The sequence below is a fragment of the Urocitellus parryii genome, chromosome 3 (assembly GCF_045843805.1).
Source record: "Urocitellus parryii isolate mUroPar1 chromosome 3, mUroPar1.hap1, whole genome shotgun sequence".
Classification (NCBI taxonomy): Eukaryota; Metazoa; Chordata; class Mammalia; order Rodentia; family Sciuridae; genus Urocitellus; species Urocitellus parryii.
In genome coordinates this window covers 217,205,398-217,225,403 of record NC_135533.1, presented here as the reverse complement: position 1 = coordinate 217,225,403, position 20,006 = coordinate 217,205,398, and the positions used below count along the sequence as shown (strand labels likewise).

Sequence of the window (20,006 nt, the reverse complement as noted above, 5' to 3'; positions counted from 1 at the left end):
AGGACAGTTGTCCCACCGGCCACACCTGCCCAGGGGCCCTGGCCCGCAGGCAGGCAGCTCTCCCGGGGGCATGCTGAGGGCTGCAGGAGCCCGGCGCCCGCTGCTGGTTCTGGGCGATACATGGCACTGGTGCCCCTGTGCTGGGCATGGCTGGGGCAGGAAGGGCCCTGCCTGGGCTCTTGTGCTGGGGACGGTGCACAGCGGTGGGCGGCCCACTCCTCGCCCACCGTCCTGACCGTCACCTGCTGGCACCTCGTGAGGCGTGAGTGTGCACGGCAGCTTGGCGTCTCCAAGGTGTCCTGGACTCCGCGGGCCTGGCCCCCTGCCGCGCTGGGTTGCCCTGAGTGTGCTGCCTGGGAGTCAGCACGTGGGCTCCGCGCACCCACAGGCTGCGGAACTGGGGGCCGGGATCCCGTGAGCTGGCAGAGGCCGCCACCCCCACCCCGATGCCCGGAGGGGGCCATCCTCCAGCTGGGCCTCGCCGCTCTCCGGATCTTGGCACCACCGAGCCTCGGCCGGGGGCTCACGGCCGCAGCCAGGAGGGCTGGGCACGCCGGGCGTATGGAGGGACAGCTGTGTTATCCCTGGCCCAGGTCCCCTCCCAGCCCTCCTTACCGAGCCCTTGGCTCCATTCTTGTCACAAGCACTCTGTCACGCCTGATGCCCCTGGCCCAGGCCTTCTGCTGGTCGAGAGTGGGCAGTCGTTCTGAAGATAAAAGCAGCTTGGGTCATCAGAGCGGTGACTCCTGTCACCGGAGAGACATGGGCCGCACATGGCACCAGATGCCACTGCCGTGAGGACAGGTTGCCGCCAGCCGCTGCCGTGTCGGGGCGCATGTTGGAGTGGCCGGGGCCCAGTGTGGTGGTGTCAGCCTGCCCCATGGCTATGCTGGGACCGTCCCCAGGACCAACCAGCAGCACCCAGGGCCCTCGCCAGCACCCCCGCGGCCCCTCTCTCTCTCCACAAACTGCTGGGGACACCCCACAGGCTTTGTTCAGAGGCCGCAGAACAATTTTAGGGTCCAGTTTTGCACCAGAGAGCAAACGTCCCCACACGCTCTCCTGAAGCCAGAGGCACTGAGCCGGGGACACGCTGGTGTCCTGGGAGTGTCCCATCACGTGCTGCAGGACTACGGATCCAGCAGGGTTGGGGAGGTGGCTTGTGGTGGGCAGGGTGGTGGCGCGGCCACGAGCCCCGTGTGTCTGTCATGGTGCCCACTCCTGTGGGTGACGCGTCCCGCCTTCCTTTCCTTCTGTGTTCCTAGCTGTCGGGGACACGATGCCTTCATTGACTTGTGTGCGGTGCTGGGAGCCAACCCCGGGTCTCACATGTGCCGGGCCAGCCGCCTGTTTCGAAGCGTCGTGTGACAGAACCCCGCAGGTTCACTGACCTCTGGGAGAAAGCAGTGTTCCCACATGCAGTGTCCCCTCTCGGTGGCCCATGTGTTCAGTCAGGGCCCGTCTGTGGCAGTGCATTGACTGAAGACTGAGCTCTGCTGAGATTCCCGTGTCCCCTCACATCCCCCTTCAGCCCAGACCCCTCGTGATGGTGACCGCCTGCCCACCTCTGGGCCGCCACTGCTTGCCAGGGACCTGTCCTTGGGAGGAGCTGGCCAGCTCCTGCAGAGGGAGCGCCCTGATGGGGCCGCCTGGTCGCTCCTCTTGGGCAGGGTGAAGACGCTGGGCTGGGGAACCCCTGCGGCCCTTGCTGCTGAGGCTGACCTGCACCTGGCCCGGTGTGTAGATGACCTCTGTTTGTCCTTTTCTGTACTGTACTTGTTGAAATAAAATGTGACCCCCAGATTTTTTTTGGGGGGGGGGTTCTGGGGATTGTACTCAGGGCACTCGACCACTGAGCCCCATCCCCAGCCTTTCTTTGTGTCTTATGTGGAGACAGGTCTCACTGAGGTCCTTAGCGCCTCCCCGTTGCTGAGGCTGGCTCTGAACTCACGATTCTCCTGCTGCAGCCTCCTGAGCCGCTGGGATGACAGCGTGGCCACTGTGCCTGCCCCCTCCTTTTAAATGAAGTATTTTAATTACTAGAAAAAAGAAGCTCGTGCAGAGCAGCCTGGTGCCCGGGTCTCCAGGTGGACGGACACGGACGGGCTGTGTGCTGCCCAGTATTTCCCATCTCTCCCCCCTTCCCCCTCACGTCAGGTTGGCGTTGGTGCCTGCCACCGAGTGGCCCTGGAGGAGCAGCTCCTGCTTTGGTGGCTCCCGAGTCGAAGCCCAGGTAGCTGGCCCCAGCCCAGGGCGGACACCAGGGCGCAGGGCTGGGGCACGGAGCAGGCTCCCCTCCCAGGTTCCTCGGAAGGGTTGGTCAACTGAGGTCCCTGTTTCCTTGTTGATGCCAGCTGGGGGCCACTGTCCCCATCCTGAGGCTGTCCCCTCTGCCGCCCAGCACAGGCATCCCGGTCAGGAGGGCCCAGGAGGTCCCTGATGGGCCTGGCCCCCTGGGGAATCGCCCCTCTCAAGTCTGCTCTTAAGTTTTCAACAGCTCTGCCACCCGCCCCCGGGCAGCCAGGAGGTGACTGAGCCCTGGAGCCCTGGGAGCTGGGCCCGAGGCCGGCCCACCTAGGATTCCGCCTATCCCCACTGTCACTGTGCTGCCCTTCTCTGGCCTTTCTCCTCCTGAACGGCGAAGTGGGGCAGGAAGGCCTCAGCACCCGAGGGCTGGGGAGGTGGCCGCACAGGAGGTTGAGGTCTCCCCAGGCAGGTCCTGCCCAGTCCCCAGGCAGCCCGGGACTTCCATCCTCCGCCTCGGCCTCCTGAGCCGCTGGGATAGCAGGCGCGGTCCCCAGGCCATTGGCCGCGTGGGCACCCACACCAAGGACAGATTTTCCTGCCTGTCTGCCCCGCCGTCGACCTGCGTGGCACCTGCTTACTCGTTCTCCTGGCTGTGACTCTGCCATCATGCCGTCCTTCCGTCTGTCGGTGAGCACGCGGTTGTCCCCATGAGGCACTGGCAGGAGACCTCACCAGCCTCGCTGTTGGCCACTGGCAGAGCCACGCTTGTTTCTCGCAGTGTCTTGCTTGCTGTGACCCAGGTGAGGCACAGGCCAGCCAGGCCCCTGCCGAGGCTGGGAGTGTGAACAGGTGCCGAAGCCCACCCTCCCGACCGCAGTCGCGTCCACCCCTGACACATGGTCCTAGAGGTCATGAGGGTGGCCGGGCCACGGGGCACAACCCAGGTGATGAGGTGGCTGGGATGTGAGGGGCGAGAGAGGAGGGGCCCGAGAGCTCCGCAAGCCGCACCCGCCCACTGTTGCCGCCTGGGCTTCCTGTGGGGTCAGGGGAGGCGCCACACACAGGCTAGGCCTCGGGATGCTGCCTCCTTTGAGGTGTGGCGGCTGCGGCTGCCATCAGTGTTGGTGTGCTCGGGCGCAGGTGCTCTGGAGGTGCTTCTGCCCACGCCCGCCCTGGCCAGCACCCAGGCACCGGGCAGTGCCCTGTAGCAAGGGAGGCTGGGAATGGTCTGCGAGCGGGTCCAGGAGGAGAAGGAGGGGCAGAGAGCCACAGCTCACCTCTGCTGCTGCACAGGCCAGGTGCCTGCCAGGCTGAGCACAGTGGCCTCCAAGTTGAGGGGGAGATGGGCACTTGTCAGAGTGCCCACTCGGGCATAGCACAAGCCGTGCCAGGCACAGATGCCATCTGGAGGGGGATCGTCGCGTTCCTCACGACAAAAACACTCAGGGTCCCTCCAGGGGAACTGGGCAGCACGAAACAACCCACAGAGACCTTTTTCTTTGGGTCCTGTGACAGCTCCTCTGACCTCAAGGGTCCGCGGAAAGAGCGAGCCAGTGCTGAGGAGAAGCCATTCAAATGAGGCCAGGGTCAGGATTCAGGGGGCCGAGTCTGGCTTCGTGATGTCTGCTGTCAGCAGGTTGACTGACATCTAGGAAGGCCACCCCCAAGGGCAGAGCAAGAGAAGGGGACACCCAAAGTGTCTCCATGGAACATTCTATCCCAAACAGGGCAAGGGGTAACATCACCAAGGAACAGGTGGGCGTAGCTCTGTCCATGGGCAGCACACCTACGTCTGAACACATTTCTACTACTTCGAGGATCAGGGCAATGTCCAGGTCACTATGAAAATGACCGACAGAGCCTCTCTGATGGTGGGAAGGAAAGTGCCAGTCATTCAGCAAGACCCCCACCCACAGAGTTCTTGGGGTGGCCTTGCAGCCAGACCCGGGCCCCCCAAGGTGGAGATGGGAACGGTGGCTCTGCTGGCAGAGGCGGGACGGGCAGCCTGCGGGGTTGTCACCCAGGCAGGAGCCAGGAGCCAGATCTGGGCCCAGCCCTTGTCTTGGAGGTTCCAGCCCTCGGCCTGCAGGGCCTGGGGGCCCTGGGTGCTGTAGGAGCCTCGTGCTGTCTGTCCAGGTGCCCCACCACACGGCTGTAGTTGTGTTGTTTGTCATTTGTGGCTGCGGGCAGCGCTGGCCCGCTGCCCAGCCCCTGGCGTGGTCTGCAGGAGCAGATGGCCTGTGCTGGCGAGTCTCTTGTTCCTGGCAGGCGCTTCAGTGGGACACCAGTGCACGCCGCTTGCTCATGGTGCCCGGGAGGTGGGGGTCTGTGCCTTGGGGAGGCAGGTGTCCTGTGCCCAGGGGGCCAGTCCTGCCTTGCGCTCCTCTGTAAGACGCCATCAGTTCTGTCTGGAGCGTCGGGGCCGTCATCAGCCAACCTCACCAGGCAGCTTGGAGAGGGTGTCAGGTCACCCCCGGGGCCCTCGGGGGACCTCCCACTTTAGAAGACCACCCGCCCTGCTGGAGCCGCTCCTAGCCAGCCTAGCTCAGGGGCAGGTCTGGTCTCATGAAAAACATCTCTCCTGTCGTCGGTTCGACTTCTGGTGGCTGCTGTGGTGCCAGAAGGTGAGGGCGGTGGCCTAGGAGTGGAGGGCCCTTGCTGTCTGGATGCAAGTCGGGTGCTGAGAGCGAGAGCCCTGTCTCCTGGGCGTCGCCCAGCAGCGGGCACGGACCCCTGGGAGCCTAACGAAGCAGGCAGTGCAGGACTGGCCAGGTGACAGTGGTGCGCTGGCCCCGGTGAGCAGCCTTCCTATGGGGTCCCGGCCGCCTACCCCTGTGACCTGACTGCGAGTGCGCTCAGGCGCCGCACACAGCCACAGCCTCGTCGGCAGGAGCAGGTGGAGCGCGGGCTCCAGCTGGTGCTGGCATTAAGAAGGCAAGTTGGGGCCCTAGGACCACCTCGGGGCAGTGGGTCCCACTGTCACTAGAACTCCCTGTCACCAGCGCCTTGGCTGTCAGGGCTGACCAGGCCCCAGTGTGGGTGTGTGAAGGGGAGGCAGAGGCCACTCCAGGGCACCTGCCTGGGCGCGTCTGGGCCCCCACAGGCCCGGGTGACTGCCTGGCCCGCTCCGTCGCACACCCTGTCTGCCCCGCGAGGCTCCAGAGCGGCGTCCACCCTCCTCTCTGGCGGCTGCCAACCCTGCTGCGGCCCCGGGCTTGGCCAGCCACCGCCTCCTTTCCCCCGGCCCTTGTTCTGGGTCTGCAGAAGGGCAGAGGACGGCTGTCCTGCAGCTGTGGCACTGCTCTCGGTGGACCTGCCCTGGTCCCTTGCTTGGTCCTCCTCTGTGTTTGGACAGGAGCCAGTCTGGTGGCCGCGCAGGCACCACTGGGCTCCTGGAGGAAGGGCAGGGTGGGCGCCACCGTGCGGGCCGTGGGCTCACAGGAGGCCGCCCCCTGCTCACTCTGTGAGCCGGGATTCGGGCCACTCCAGCCAGGGACTCGAGGCTGCCCTGAACGGTGGCAGGGAGTGTTGGGTGGTGCTGGTCCCAGCACGTGGGTCCCCTCCATGCTGGCCGCAGGAGGCCTTCCTCCAGCTCCGACTGCAGTGCCGTCACTCACTGCAAGCCTGCCTTTTGGACCCTCCCTGAAGGGCGCACCGGGTGGCAGGGAGGACGCACCGACCTGGGCACACGCTGGACTTCCTGGTTTTTGGTTTAACTTGTGGCCTAAGGTAAACTGGGCACCAGCCTCCTTTAGTTCAGTGTTTAATGGAGGCCACCCCCACCCTGGCCTCTCGTGGCCTGATCCTTAGCAGGGAGGGCAGGGCAGGGTGCAGCCAGCGCTGGCGCCTCAGGTGCTCGGGGAGGACGGCCAGTGCCTGGACCACGCCCAGCCCTGCCCACAGTCCAGGTGACGCTCGGGGCGCCACACTCCAGCGCTCTTGATCTCATGTGTGTCTCAGTACTAATGTCATTCTTTGAAGCCATCGCTACTGCTGTGTGACACCGGATCCCGTAGTCTCTTGTCCTGGAGAGCCATCCTCTCAGATCAGGCCCCTGTGGCTCAGGAAGGCCTTTCCCTGCAAGCAGGCCCCCAGGTCCTGCAGATGTCTGTCTCAGGGGGTCTCGTGCTAGGGACAAGGGGACCAGCTCCCAGCAGGGAGGTGGGGCCTTGGGGCAGAAGCAGGGAGGGTGTTGTTCTGTGTCGGCCCTAAGGGGCCTGTGCTGCCCGGGCCAGCTATGCACATGGCTCTGGCCCTGCGAAGCCCAGGTGCCCACGCCCGCCTGCGGGGCCGCGTCTTCGCCCTCCTGCTCCCGCGGTGGCTGCTCTCCCTGCTCCCTCCCAGCTGGGCCCTGGCTCCCGGGTGCTCTGGCGGTTCCAGGGCTGCCTGTTGGTCCTGCCCTTGGGGCTGCCACCCGCCTACTCGTCTCCCTGAGGTCTTTGTGTTCCACTCTCACCTGGGTGGCCCCTCGAGGTCTCCATCCTCCGGGCAAGACTGTCGGCAGCACTCCGTAGGACTAGGCGTGGTGATAGGCCGCTGCGGTTGTGCCTTCCAGTGACCGCTGTGTCCTTTCGCTGTTACAGGGAGGCTGTGGATCGTCCTGACTGCAGGCCGGGGGCGTGTGAACCTGCTTCCTCCACACAGCAGTGGCCCCATGGCTGTGCAGGTGCCCAGAGCAGAGCAGGGCGAGCGCAGCTGCGGGCGCCCCGCTGTCCACCACCTGGCCTTGTCCGTGGCGAGGGGCTGGCCTGAGCAGCCTGTGGTCTGAGGGAGCCTTTCTGGCTGGAGGGCCCTTCCCTGGGCTGGGGCTGGGCCCCAGTGCCGCAGACTGACGTTTGCTCCCTTAGAATCGCGGACCCAGGGGCTCTTCCTCCGGGTGTGACTGGCGTCCTTGGTGTGGAGCTGGTGGCTGGCCGTGGTGGGCAGTGGTCTTCCTCCAGTCCTGGTGGGCTGAGGGCCTGGAGTGCAGTGGGTGGTGTTTGTGGGGCCTGCCTGCGGCTCTGGGGTCTGGGGGTGGGTACTTGCTGGGGACGGAGCCCGGGGCCCTAATCTGAGCCTCCCCCAGCCCTGTGGGGTATTTCACTTAGGATGGACGCCTGTGTGCGACTGGCCTGCCACTGCTGTGTCCTGTCTATGGGGACAGTTTCCTGTTTACTTCTCCCTCGGTTCGTCCACCCACAAAGCGTGCCAGGTTCCTGTAGCGTGCTCCGTGGTGTCCCTCTCGGCAGGCAGCTGGCCTCAGCGGGAAGCAGGGAGTGCCAGAGGCCCTGGGGCCTGTGCCTTTCCCCTGCACTCCCTGGTGTTCCGGCTCCCCTGGTGAGGCCTGTGGAGGAGGCCACCTGTGGCCATAGTGCCTGGCCAGCCGTGTCCTTGGTGCCAGCCAGTTGTTGGAACAGCTCTCCTGAGGCCAGTGTCCCTGTCTTGCTAAAGTCGCCTGTTCCAGGGCATCTAGGTGACACGCCGTCTCTGTGGTCAGCGTGACTGTGTGGCCCTGGTTCCACTGTACACGCAAAGGGCCGGAGCAGGGGCTGCCGGCCTGGCTGGGGAAGGGGGTCTCGCAGGGGCTTGCCCAGGGCTTCCGGGCGGGACTAGGTGGTGCTCCTGCTTGGTCTGTGCTGGAACCGTCCACTGGGGCAGGGCCATGGTGGGACCTCATTATGCCCATCATGGGGGGCTGCTGGCCCTTGGCCACAGCGGCCTCCTGTGCTGCAGGGGGTGGCATCCTCCTGCAGGGTGCGCTCCGGTGCCTCAGCCCCGTGTGATGAGGCCGCGGGGCGGCGAGGGCTCTCTGTCCAGAGTGGTGCCAACACTGAGACCAGCTTCCTGGCCCCCCGCACACTGGCTGAGCTGACCTTCCAGATGGCTCCTGCCTGTACCATTCTGACCCTCGCCCTTGACGGGAGGGGGGACAAGGCCCTGCCTGTTACCACTGTCACCTGGTGGCCAGGGCCTCCTGATGCTGGAAGCTTCCAGGCTGATGTTGTCACTGGCATGTCACACAGGTCTGAGGAACAGCTGATATGGTGACTCCTGTCCCTGGGCTCCAGGCCAGCTCAGCTACGGGGACCAGGGGGTGGCACAGGCGACATCTATTGTAAGGGGCCAAGGCCTCAGTTCATGGGCCTCTTCCTCAGGCCTCGTCCTAAGCCTCTCCCAGGGTTGTGGGCTCCTGGCTGACCTGCAAGGCAGCAGCCCCTCTGGCCCTGCCTGTCCATGGCCTGGGAGAGAGAAGAGGGGCAGAGGCCGGAGGGGTAGAGGCCATGGGGCCGGCCTGGCTCCCGTAGACCCCACCCCCACCCCGCCTGGGTCTCCCTGATTTCCGAGGTCAGATGTCACTGCCAGAGCAGTGACAGACCCTTGGGGGTGCTGTAGTGCCTGTGTTCGGCAGTGTCATCTTGCCACACCATGTCCCTGCCCGGAACTCCAGCCTAGCCTTCCCTGGGGCCTCAGGCCCCCCACCCAGGAGGTGAGCCCAGCAGCCACCTGGGCAGAGCAGTGCCGGGGGCTGTGGCCCCAGCCCGTGTGCTGGCTGTGCGCGCTGACGGATGGCCCGGGCGCAGGCCCTTGTCCCCGAGACAGTCTGTGTTCCTCTTCCTGACACACTCATTGAATTTTTAACTCACAAGGCATTTGCTTATTTATTTTCATTGTTCTTGATAATAATTCTAAGCCATTAGAGGGGAAAATTATATTCAAAAATGCTGTTTCACACTTTATTTGTTTGATGATTTAGAGCAGTAGAAAATAGCACATTTGCTGGCTTTTATAGTCTGATAATTATTCACATCCATCAAGCCATTCCAGGGGGGTAAACAAAACACCAAGAAAATTACACTATTAATAGCCGCCGCCTCGCGCGGGAAGCCTCTTCCCGGCTGGCCGGCACCGAGGCGGCTCCGAGGCGGTGGCCGCCCAGCTCGGCCGGGGCAGTGCGGCCTTGGAGACGCAGGGGCCTCTCCTTCCCTGGCCTGGGCTCAGTCACCGAGCTGCTCAGCCACCAGCCACAGAGCCACCGCTGAGCCCCAGCCTCCGATGCTCTGAACCCTGGGCTCCCCCCATCAGCTCTGGGGACTCGTCAGGGGCCACGTGGGCAGAAGCGTCTGCACCGCCAAGGCCATGTACGTGGTGTCTGAGGTGGCTTTGCGGCCAGCCCGGCCTTGGCCTGCTCTCACACGGCCCTAGAGCCTGCTGTGGTCCCTGGCCTCACGGAGCCACCCGCCCGTCGTCCTCCCTGGGACACGGCTCATGCTCTCCAGCCGGGGTCCCTGCGTTGCCTCCTTAGGGGGGGCACTGTTGACCCACCACTGTAGCCACTGAGGTGGGTGAGAGGCCAGGAAAGGCTGCCAGCCAGTGACCACCCACCTTCCTCAGGCATCCATCTTGGATCTCCCCGGCTCAGGAAGTTGCTTCCTTCTGGAACCTTCCTTCTAGAGCTAATCCTTTTGCCGCTACCAGTGTGTTTCCCTGTGGCCTTTGGACTGTTAACCTGCCAGGCCATGTTTGTCCCCACTGTTCTGAGGTTCCCAGCTGGAGAGCAGCCACTTCTGGGCCCGTCTCTTCCTACATGCCTCACGCCTGACACCACTCCAAGAAGGTTTCCGAAGAGGGCACGAGCCATGCCGTCCTGGGGTGCCTCCGGGGCCATGCCACACCACCTAGTGCTGTGCAGCTTGCTGCGTCTCACAGGCCACTGCAGGTCACCTGGGGTGGTTGCCAGAGACGGCTCGCAGTGCAGAGTGGCCGGAGAGGCAGAGCTGATGGCTCGCGGGTCTCACTGGCACCCTCCAAGAGTGCTCCGCATGGGGACTGAGACGGTGGGGGAGGGACAGCCGCCGGGGGGATGACTCCAGAGACAGCCCCCACAGCCCAGGACAGCCCCCTCCGGCCTTGCCGAGCCCAGCTGGCCGGAGACTCCGTCACACCCGGGGCTCGGGTCCAGGGATAGGCCCCAGGAGGTGCCTGGAGGGAGGAGCACGTGGGCCCGTGGGGTCCAGAAGGTCGTGGCCTCCTGGGCTCTGGAGGGGGCAGAGGAGCCAGGGGACACAGGCTGCATGGGGCTGAGGTGCTGCTGGTGGAGAGGGAGGGAGAGGGGCCGGGCCCTGCCGGGCGGACACAGAGAGAGGCCGCAGCAACTGCGCGGACAGGACAGGAAGGAGGACAGGAAGCAGGCTGCAGGCGCGAGCAGCTCCTGTCCAGGGCCGAGCTGGCAGGTCCCTAGGAGGTGTGGAGGGATCTGGAGGCCACCTGCCGCAGAAAATGTGCAGGAGCCCTGTGCTGCACAGCTGGGCTGCTGCATGCGAGGAGCCACCAGGCTCACTGGCAGGCAGAGAGGTCGGTTTAGGTCATGGAGTTTGACCTGGTGATGGGGACGGACTCTCAGGGAGCGAGACAAACTGCCTCCCTGCCTCGGTGACCAATAAAAACAGCTTTGTCTTACAGCCCGAGAAATGGCTTGCTGATAGCCAGACAGATGCTGCTTCTGCCTCGAGGCTCAGCCAACAAACATTTCAACCCAAATACGCACTTTTCCTGTTTCTCCTCCTCCAGAGCCAGATCTGAGTCTAGGGATGCCCCAGCGTGGTGCCAGGCGTGGGCTGTGGTGACAGTGGCAGTGCTGTGCTCTTGGGGGAGGGGCCTGCCAAGGCTCTGCACTAGAGTCCCCAAAGGGTCCCTGGGGCCTTCCCCTGCACACTGACGAGACTAGCTCTGGCTGCCCTTCCTCGTCACCCTCACTCTCCTCCCTCCTGTGTGATCTGCCCTGGCCACCTGGGCCCCTGTCACCCTGGGCTCCCAGGGCACCAGGCAGCTACCTGGAGCTGCCCCGATTCTGAAGGCAAGTGGCACTTGGGACACTGGGCCTCCCATGTCTGTGGAGCCTTCTCGGCCAGGCGGTGCTCGGTGCATGTGTCCCTGAGGACCCAAGCCCTTGGCCCCGGCTGCTGCTAGGCCCTGGGAGGTGGTGGGAGGTGCAGCGGGCCCTAGGCCTGACAGCACAGTCCTGGCCTCGAGGCTGCGAGCTTCCCGCCCAGGAGCTGTGTGCGTCTCCAGGGGCTGCTCTTCCCAGCACTGGCCAGCGTCCCACAGTCTGGGCTTCCCGATAACAGAGGAGCCGCTTCCAATGTATTAAACTTTTAACATCCACCAGATTCAATTAATCTTATCTTTACAACTCCCAATTACAGGCGGTAATTAAGTGAAAGCTGCATTGTCGGCTGGGGGTACTGCATTCATCATCCCGCCTCGAAGCCATAAATTAGTTCCTTCCCGTCCTGGTCCTCGCTCTTCCCAGAAGGCACAGGAGGCTTCCTTTCCTGGGTGTGGGTGGGGGCATCGGTCCCAAAAAAGTGCTTTGGGTTGGGATTAACTTTTATCATCTCCACATACCTGATAAAGGGCCCTTTAAGAAGGAATGACCTCGAGGATGTCCAGACAGTGATAATTTCTGAACAGTGGAGTGAAGGTGCCTGGGTGGCCTCAGGCAGGGGCCCTGGAATGTGCCCAGGAATTAATTTTCATATCCCATTTAGATTAGAGAGACTGTTCCCTCCTCTCCTGCCCCCACCCCTTTTAATCTTATTAGGAAAGAACTTCTCCATTGGTTGGAATGGCCTCGGCCGCTGGGGCTCTGAGGCCAGAGGCCAAGGCCTGCTGCGCCCCCTCCTGCCCGGCTCCCCGGAGATGCTGGCAGCCTTACTCTAGAGGGGTCTCTAAGCCTGGCGCCATCCTTGGGGTGGCGTCCGGGTGCTGCAGCGTCCTGGCCTCCACCCCCTCCATGCCAGAACACAGATGTCCCAAGGCACCCCCGGTGGTGGCAGTGGGCTGAGCGAGGCCACGGCGTGGGCTGGGCCGGGCCAGCTGTGCAGCTCGCCCCCTGCCAGGCTGAGGCTGCCAGGCCTCGCCAGCTCGCACACATGGCGTCGGTGGCACGGGGCCCATGGCATCTGTCGGCAAACTTTCTCTTACGTCTTTCTTACTGATGATGGCGCCTCAGTCCTCTCTCAGACGTGAGTGTGTGAAGGAAAGCGTGCGAGGTGGTGAGAGTGAAGGCTCACTCTTCCTTCTGGAAGCTTCTTCCCTGTTGGTCCCCGGCCTGGGAACCATAGAGACCGGCAGAGGCGCTTCCTGCTGAGCTCTGAGCACAGCACACCCACCGCAGCCCCAGTCCAGCTCTGTCTTTGCTACTCTGTCCTCAGCAGGGTGTAGTGTCACTTAGCTGGGGATGTCCCCTTGCCTCTGCTGTCGCAGCCTTGGCCTGGGGTTCTGCCTTTGCTCCCTCCTCCAGCTGCTCCTCGCCCCGCCCCGTGGGGTCCCCCCCCCACCGCCTCTGTGTGCCCACCGTCTGCCACGTCTCCGCTGGCCTCTGACCTGCCTCCCTTCTCTCGTAGGTATGCCATCCCGCCGGAGCACGGCAAGCGCCTGGAGCGGCTGGCCATCGGTAGGTGTCTGCGCCCACGGGATGCAGGGTGGACTGGGCCGGCAGGCGGGCCGGGGAGTGGCGGCTGTGGGTTCTGGTTGGGGACAGCGATGTGCTTCAGGACACTGGTGTCCTGTTCCCCATTTTCTCTCTCCCTGGGACCAGATCCGCATCCCACCGTGTGTGGTCTGTTGTACCTGAGGTCCCGGCCTGGCCGCGCTCCTGCGGGCTGGGAGGGCGGCGTGTTCTCGTGGCCTCACGGAGCCTGCGCCTCGCCAGCTCTCTAGTTGCGAGTCTGGTTGGGCTGTGCAGTGCCGCCAGGCCGTGCGCCATGTCGTCCTGGGGCCAGCAGTGCTGGGCTCCCTGTGCGGATGTCCCATTGCCCACCCCTGGCCTGCATTCATACCCTCTCAGGGGACTCGGAGCCAGAGCACTTGTCTGAGGGGCTCCTGGTTCGGGGTGCCTGGCTGGCTCAGCACCAAGCCCCGCGGCCCTGCTGCCCAGGAGCCTGGTCCCCCGGGAGCTCCCGCCACGGGCCCCTCTCCTGCCCAACACCAGCCCACCTGTCTGCTGTGGCGTGGCTCCTCAGAGCCTGGACCGCCAGTCTTACCCCTGCCTGCTGGGCCGCAGAGCTGGCACCCCCGATGTGTCGGCAAGTGGCAGGATCTGGAGGCCGGGGTTTCAAGGTCAGGGCCCCAGCAGAGCTGGCGCCTGGTGAGGGCTGCCCCTCGCAGGCCGTCCCTGTGCGTGTCCTCTGTGGCAGGGGCTCCCTCCCCTCCATGAGACCTGATCAGCACCCTTTGTGCTCCCCACTCGGGTGGGAGTTCCGGCCCCAGCTGCTGCAGCCGCCCAGCAGGTGGCCTTGGGGGCCACGTGGGAGCAACCTGGGGTACAGGAGAGTGAGGGACAATGAGAACCCTCTGCTCTGGGAGCTGCCTGGACACCACGAGGGCCCTCACCGCCTCAGCTCACTGACCCCCGCTGCTGCCCTCTGTCCCCTCTCTCCTTTGGCACAAAGACACCCTGCACCTGCCGTCTCCTGCTCCCACTGGCTTTGGGCGTCGGAGGAGCAGCCGGTCTTCCCCAGCAGCGGGCGCCCTGTCCTGGAGGTGGCACGCGGCATTTGTTGACCTTGGAGATGCACTTGAGATGTGGGGGCTTGCTGGGGCAGGTGGGCCGGGTGCCCTCCCCGGAGCGGCTGCCTGGCATCCTGTAGGCACCTGGACCTCCCTGGGGGTGGCCACACCTGGTCCCAGCAGCATGTGCCTCTAGCTGGGCTTCTGCAGTGATGGCCAGTCACAGCAGAGGGCCAGCCACTGGGCATTCCAGGGCTGTGACAGAGGACAAAGAAGACGATCTTCCCGTTGCAGTTTTAGCAGGATGTCATTCAGGGCATCCGGTGTGTCCCTGTGGCGTGGGTCTCCTCTTGTGCTGCTGCTCGCTGGCCTCAAAGAGCTCAGCTCCCAGCTCTGGAGGTTGTAGCCTTTGGTCCAGGGGAGGCAGGCTGGGCCTCCCGAGGCCCCGGGGACAGTCCAAGGCCCCCTCCTCCAGCTCCAGAGCCGGCACGCGGCGTCGGCCCTCCTGCCTCCTCCCGTGAGGACCCCGGGTCTCCCTGTGGGCTCACAGAGGGAAGGACCTAAGTGGTGAGCTGAGGCACTGTGGTGACCAGGTCTCCGCGCCCCTGGCCCTGCCCACAGCTTCTCTGCAGTCGCGGTGCCCCAGCTCCTCTCTGGCTGCCTTTTGTGTTAGAGCTGCAGGCCGACTGGGCGAGCGCGGACGAGCGGGGACAAGAGGGTCCCGTGGCCTGGGCAGTCTTGGTGGGCACGCGCCCTTCCCACTCTCCGCAGCCAAGCCACGACCTGGGGCAGGCTGTGTGTCCTGTACAGGGCTTGGCAGGGCCTGTGGGGAGCCAAGGCCGCTCCGTGGGGGCTCCCTAGACGGGCCCTTGAAGAGGGGAGCCTCAGCTGCCCAGAACTCGGGGCAGGCCTCGGCCAGGGAGGGTCGGAGACGAGGAGCACAGGCCTGTCAGATGCCAGCGTCTCCTGGCTGCCTGGCTTGGGACCCTGCCAGGGTCCTGGGCTGTGTCACGGGCTCGGTGGTGGAGGGGGTGAGGCGGGAGTGCGAGTAACCTGGAGAACGAGGGCCTGGCTCTGCGGGGAGGGCTGGGGGAGCGCTGGGGGGCCAGAGAGAGCATTAATGCTCGGGCGCATTACTGGTGCTAATCACTTAAAATGTGCGCCTTTATTAGAGCTTTAATGAGCGCCACTTAAAGCGCGCATTAAAAAGAGGAACGGCGGGCGGCCACAGCAGTGGCGGGCAGCAGTGGCAAGGCAGTCGTAATTCTCATTACAATGCTCCCGGCGGGGAGGAGGGGCTGGTCCAGGGAGCGTCACACCTTCCAGAAGTGCCACTGTTCAGTGCAGGTGTGGTGACGAGCTCTGCCAGCGCCAGGGTCTCCTCTGACCATCTACCCCCGGGTGTGTGCTGGCCAAGAGACCAGGGTCCCAGGTCCAGGCCGGGATGGCTGCAGGTCCATCCTGGAGGCAGTGGACACCCGTGGGCTGTACCTGCCACCGCCATGACCTCCTCCCTTCCTGCCCTTTGATCTGAATGGCGCCTGGTCTCCCCTCGTGGGGACAGTGGCTGGGATGGACAGACCAGCACCGTGCAGACCCCTGGGATGAGGGACCGGCTTTGGCCTCCCTCCCTGCCCCCCGCTCTGCCCACCTCCTTGGCCTCTTCATCCTCCGTTTGTCAGGAGCAGAGCAGGAAGTGCCTGAGCACGGAGGGGGCCTGTCCCCACGTGCTGCCCACCCTGGCTCGGGGCTGCGTGCCGGCCTAGGAAGTGTGCCGAGCCCACGAGAGAGCTGGCCTTCCTTGGTGCTGTCCCTCCTGCAGCGGGGACTGTGTGCTCCACCTGAGGCGTGGGGCCAGCTGGGCCATGGCCAGGACCTGCTGTCTGGAGGCCCGGGACTCCCTTTCCCTGAGCCACAGTGCAGGTGTGGTGACGAGCCTCGGCCAGAGGGGGCCGTGGGAGTCTCTGGGAAGTGGTCGGGAGCGTCTGGTGCCCGTGGGGCGATGCTGGGTCCTGACTGAACGTGGCCTTGGTCAGCTAGGGGTCTGCTGGGGGCAGGAAGCCTCCGAGAGGGAACTAGACCACCCCTTTCCTGTGGCGGGAGAGTGAGGCGGGTGGCTGTGAGCTCCCCTCTCCCTGGGTCTGGGGGCTGAGAGTGGCTCTGTCTGGTTCCCTCGCCTGCCAGGGCGCTCAGGACCCCCGTGTGCCCCAGGGTCTCCTGGGGCTGGGTCAGGCTGGTTGCTGGAGGAAGCCTGTGAGAGCTGCTCCGTCCCCGGGCCTCGCCTGGCTCTGCAGTACTGGCCGGGCGGGGGGGGGGCATACCCGTTTTGCCCTCTGGCTGCACTCTCAGGTGCTCTCCACGTGACAGTGGCTCAGCAGATTGCATCCAGGAAGAGCCCCATGTGTGGGACCCAGTGTGTGCCGGGCCACACCTGTCACATGAGTGGCTCTGTCCTGCCCTCTGGGCTGTCCCTGTTGGTCTGCTGCCCACAGGACCCCTGCATCCCCTCAGCAGAGCCCTGGGCCACGTGTGGGTCCTGCAGCTGTGGCCCTGGGCCCTGTGGCCTGACTGTGGCCTCTCGGGCGTGTGGCACCAGCTCAGCACGCTCCCCCGGCCCCGCTTACCCTGGTCTCTCCCGCCCAGGATTCTTCCCCGGGAGCTCTCAGGGCTGCGACGCCTTCCTGCGGCACAAGATGACGCTCATCTCGCCCATCATCCTGAAGAAGTACGGGATCCCCTTCAGCCGGGTGCGTATGGGCTGGCAGGCGCCCGCGGGGCAGGGGCCAGGGCCTAGATCCAGTGGCCACAAATGGCCAAGGAGACAGGATCTTGACCCAGAGAAGGTGGAGGGGAGGCAAGTTGTCCTTGAGGTGGGGGGTTGTGAACCAAGTGAGGTCCCCAGTGTGGCCCCCTGGTCCCTTAGCAGGGCTACAGGGGGTCAGGTGCAAAAGGGGAAAGGTAGGACCTGCTACAGAGGACCCAGGGCAGACCCCTCCCAGCCTCAGGTGCCTTTTCTCAGGCTGCACCTTGTCTGGGCCCCATAGAGTGGCCGCCTCAGCCCACCTCAGCCCACCTTGGAGAGGATGCACACAGGCTTAGAGACGAAAGGGCTGGCTCCCTGCAGCCTGTGCTCTGAGGCTGCCACATCCTCGCAGAGGGCTGAGGGGCGAGGTGTCAGGCGGACTGTGGTCTGCAGGAGGTAGTGGGTGGTGAGAGAGCAGCTCTCGGGCACCCAGATGACAGACACCTCAATCAGGCCTGGGAGCCCTGTGTCCCCAGGGGAGCATGCATTGCACCTGGCCTGAAGGTCCAGCTAACGGGCATTCAGGACCGGCCTCTGTGAGCAGGAAAGTCCCCAGGTCATCCAGGTGGGAGGCTGGAGCCTTCCAAGCCCAGAGGGCGGGGGGGAGAGAGCCTCCGGGGCCTGGTTCTGAAGGGCTCTGTGAAGAGCCTCTCACGGAGCTCAGCACACGGGGGTGGGGTGGCCCCCGAAGCCCGGTCGCTGCCTGCAGCATCAGCTGGGACCGCGTGTGCCGCGTGGGCATGGCCCAGGGACTGTGCCCCGGCCGGTCTGGTGCAGGATGGGGGAGCGTCCTGAGGACGCAGGCTCCTGTTCCCGCTTCTCCTTTTTGTCATGGCCTCAACTGAGTCGCTACCAGGAAACCAGTCGAGGGCTGTGCTCAGGGAAGGGAGAGGTGCGGGTCTGTGACCTGCCCAACACCTAGCCGCTCCCTTGCTCCCGGCTCGGCCGCCCGGATGTGGCCTGTGGGGCCGGGTGTCTGTGCCCGTCCAGCTGGCAGGAGCAGCCCCTCCCAAGTGACCCCTGAGCCACGAGCACCCTTTTCTGAGAGCAGCGTGGTCCCCCATCAGAATTCCTGGCACGCCCCTTATAAATCTTTGTAATGGCATTTACTTCCAGAAGGAAAAGCAGATCGATGGTAGAGGCTTTTAATGATTAAAAGTGTGTGTTTCTGTAACCTGCCTCCGACTGCCTCGTTCATCCTGCAAGAGCCCCGGAGACCTGGCCCCAGGCTCCCCGTAGGACCAGCAGCCGGGCCGGCGCCTCTCCCCACTTCCCCTGCTGCTCGGCCTGCCCATCACCAGAACGCTCCTGATCCAGTGTCAGGAGACGGGGACGGCAGCGACGTGCAGGACAGGCGTCCAGGCTGGGTGCACCCCAGGGATGTGGAGGTTTTGACAGGAACGGGGCCTTCTCGTGGTTCCAGCAGCGCGTCCCATCCCGGGCCTCGGTCAGGCGAGGGCTTGTCAGGGCAGATGAGGCCCGGTGTCCACCTGAGCCTGGCCCCTCACGTCCAGGCTTGACACTTGGTGTCACAGGGCCCCAGCTGTGCCCCAGAAGGCCTGAGTCCGTAGCTCCCGGTGTGGCTGCATGGTGGACCTGCAGGCCTGGTTGTCCCCCACGCCAGGGCAGCCTCTGGAGAGCAGAGCGTCCCGCCTGGGGTCAGAGGGAGAGACAGCAGGGGCTCTCCGGGTCAGCTCCAACGGGCTGGGAAATCAGTACCAGGGACTGGACCCAGGGCCTTTAACCACAGAGCCCCATCCCCAGCCCATTTTTACGTTTTATTTAGAGACAGGCTCTCACTGAAGTGCTGAGGCTGGCTTTGAACTCATGACCCTCCCGCCTCAGCCTCCAGAGCCGCTGGGATTAGAGGTGTGGCTCCCTGCTTGGCCATTAATTTCATTTTTAAAAAAATTTTCCAAGCCTTATTTCACCTGCTCCTGTTACATGGAGCTCCAAGTGAGGTGACAGAGGCCGTCCTGGAGATCTTGGCTACGTGGGTGCTTGTGGGGCCTTGGGGACGCAGGCGTGTCCCCCTCCCTGATTCCTGCCGACACTCCACCCTGCTGCATGAGGCTGTCACTTGGACAGAAATTTTAAAATATGGCTTAATGCACACTGACTCCCTTGATTGGTGTAATTAATTATTTGAAAAGAAAAATATTACAGTTCTCCAGGACGGGCGCTTCCCAGGCCGCAGGGTCCTGATTGATGTCTGATGCGGCGGCTGCTCCTAGCGGGGGAGCCCCTCTCCACCACCCCAGCCCCGGGCCTTGGACTCCTTGCTGGTTACACATGCAGCCCTTTTCTGCTCCTCTGGGGGACAAGTGAGGTGAACGGCCTGAGAACACCCACAAGCCCACTCGCGAGGGCGAGAGGACAAGCCCCTGTGCAAACAGGGCCAGCCAGGGCTGGAGGGACCCGAGCGGACCCGCAGGCCAGCAGACACGTCGGCCTCGGGCTGCGGACGCACCTGCGTGGCCACAGTGGCCACGGGTGCTGGAGCGCCCTGGGTGGCCCTCTCCAGAAAGTGCAGGCCTGGGCCCCCCATGCCCCCCCGTGCCCCCGTGCCCACTTCTGCAGAGAGGACCCACGTCTCGGGAGCCTTACACAGGGACCTTGCTGGTGGCTTCCTCACAGGAGCCTGAAGCTGGAAATGGCCCACACGGCCATCGGCAGGGAGAGGCTGGACCGGCTCCACTCGGGAGGGAAGGCTCTCCTGGCCCCCAGGAGCCAGCACGACCCCGCCTGGCACCTCGACCCCGCCTGGCACCTCGACCCCGCCTGGCACCCCGGCTTGGCGCGTGCGCCTTGAGAGCCAGCGGGCCCGAGTGGCAAGAGCACGCGTGGGTGGGCCTGCCTGCAGGGTGCTGGGCACCCGTCCTGCCCTGGCTGCCGGAAGGCTGTGTGTGTACCACCCTCTGCTCGTGCCACGTGGCCTACTGCGTGCAGATAGACTCGGGGTCCGCCGATGGACCCCTCAGTCGCCTCCACTCGCGAGCCTCGGTGCCTGTCTGAGGCGCACCTGGCAGCCCTCCCGGCAGCGGGAGCCGCCTCCACCATTGCCTGCTGCCGTCTCCCTGAGCATCGCCTTCCCAAGCGCTTCATCAGCAGCAGAGGGTCGGTGGTGGTCTGCCGTCCCCGTCCTGGGAGGGGAAGGTGGCCTGGTGTGGGGCTGACCCCCCACTGTCTGGCAGCCCCCTCCTCCAGGCCTCAGGAGGCTGTTCTGGAAGCCTGGGGTCTGGGTCACTGTGGCCCCCGCCCGCCCCACTCAGGCCAGCCCTTTAGCCGGGTCTCTCTTAAATGGCCCTTCTGTCCAGGCCCCGCACGCTGGGCCATGTGAGGCATGATGGGAGATTCTGTGGCCAACAGTGGCCTTCTGCAGGCTATCTCCTGGCAGGTGGGCTGCAGACCTGGCCACTCCTCGTGCAGGGACCAGACGCTGTCCTGCAGGTGCCCTGTCCCTTTT

General features: G+C 64.7%; 1 protein-coding gene across 5 annotated transcripts in view; it reads left to right on the top strand.

Moving 5' to 3' along the window:
* The window catches only part of Kdm4b (lysine demethylase 4B), a 110,281-nt gene that overhangs the window by 50,233 nt on the left and 40,042 nt on the right, over positions 1-20,006 (top strand). For all 5 annotated transcript variants that reach the window (XM_026404320.2, XM_026404317.2, XM_077796614.1 and 2 more), the window contains exons 8-9: positions 12,633-12,682; positions 16,381-16,484. In XM_026404320.2, the coding sequence (XP_026260105.2) occupies positions 12,633-12,682; positions 16,381-16,484 (154 nt within the window). The remainder of the gene's footprint in view (positions 1-12,632; positions 12,683-16,380; positions 16,485-20,006) is intronic.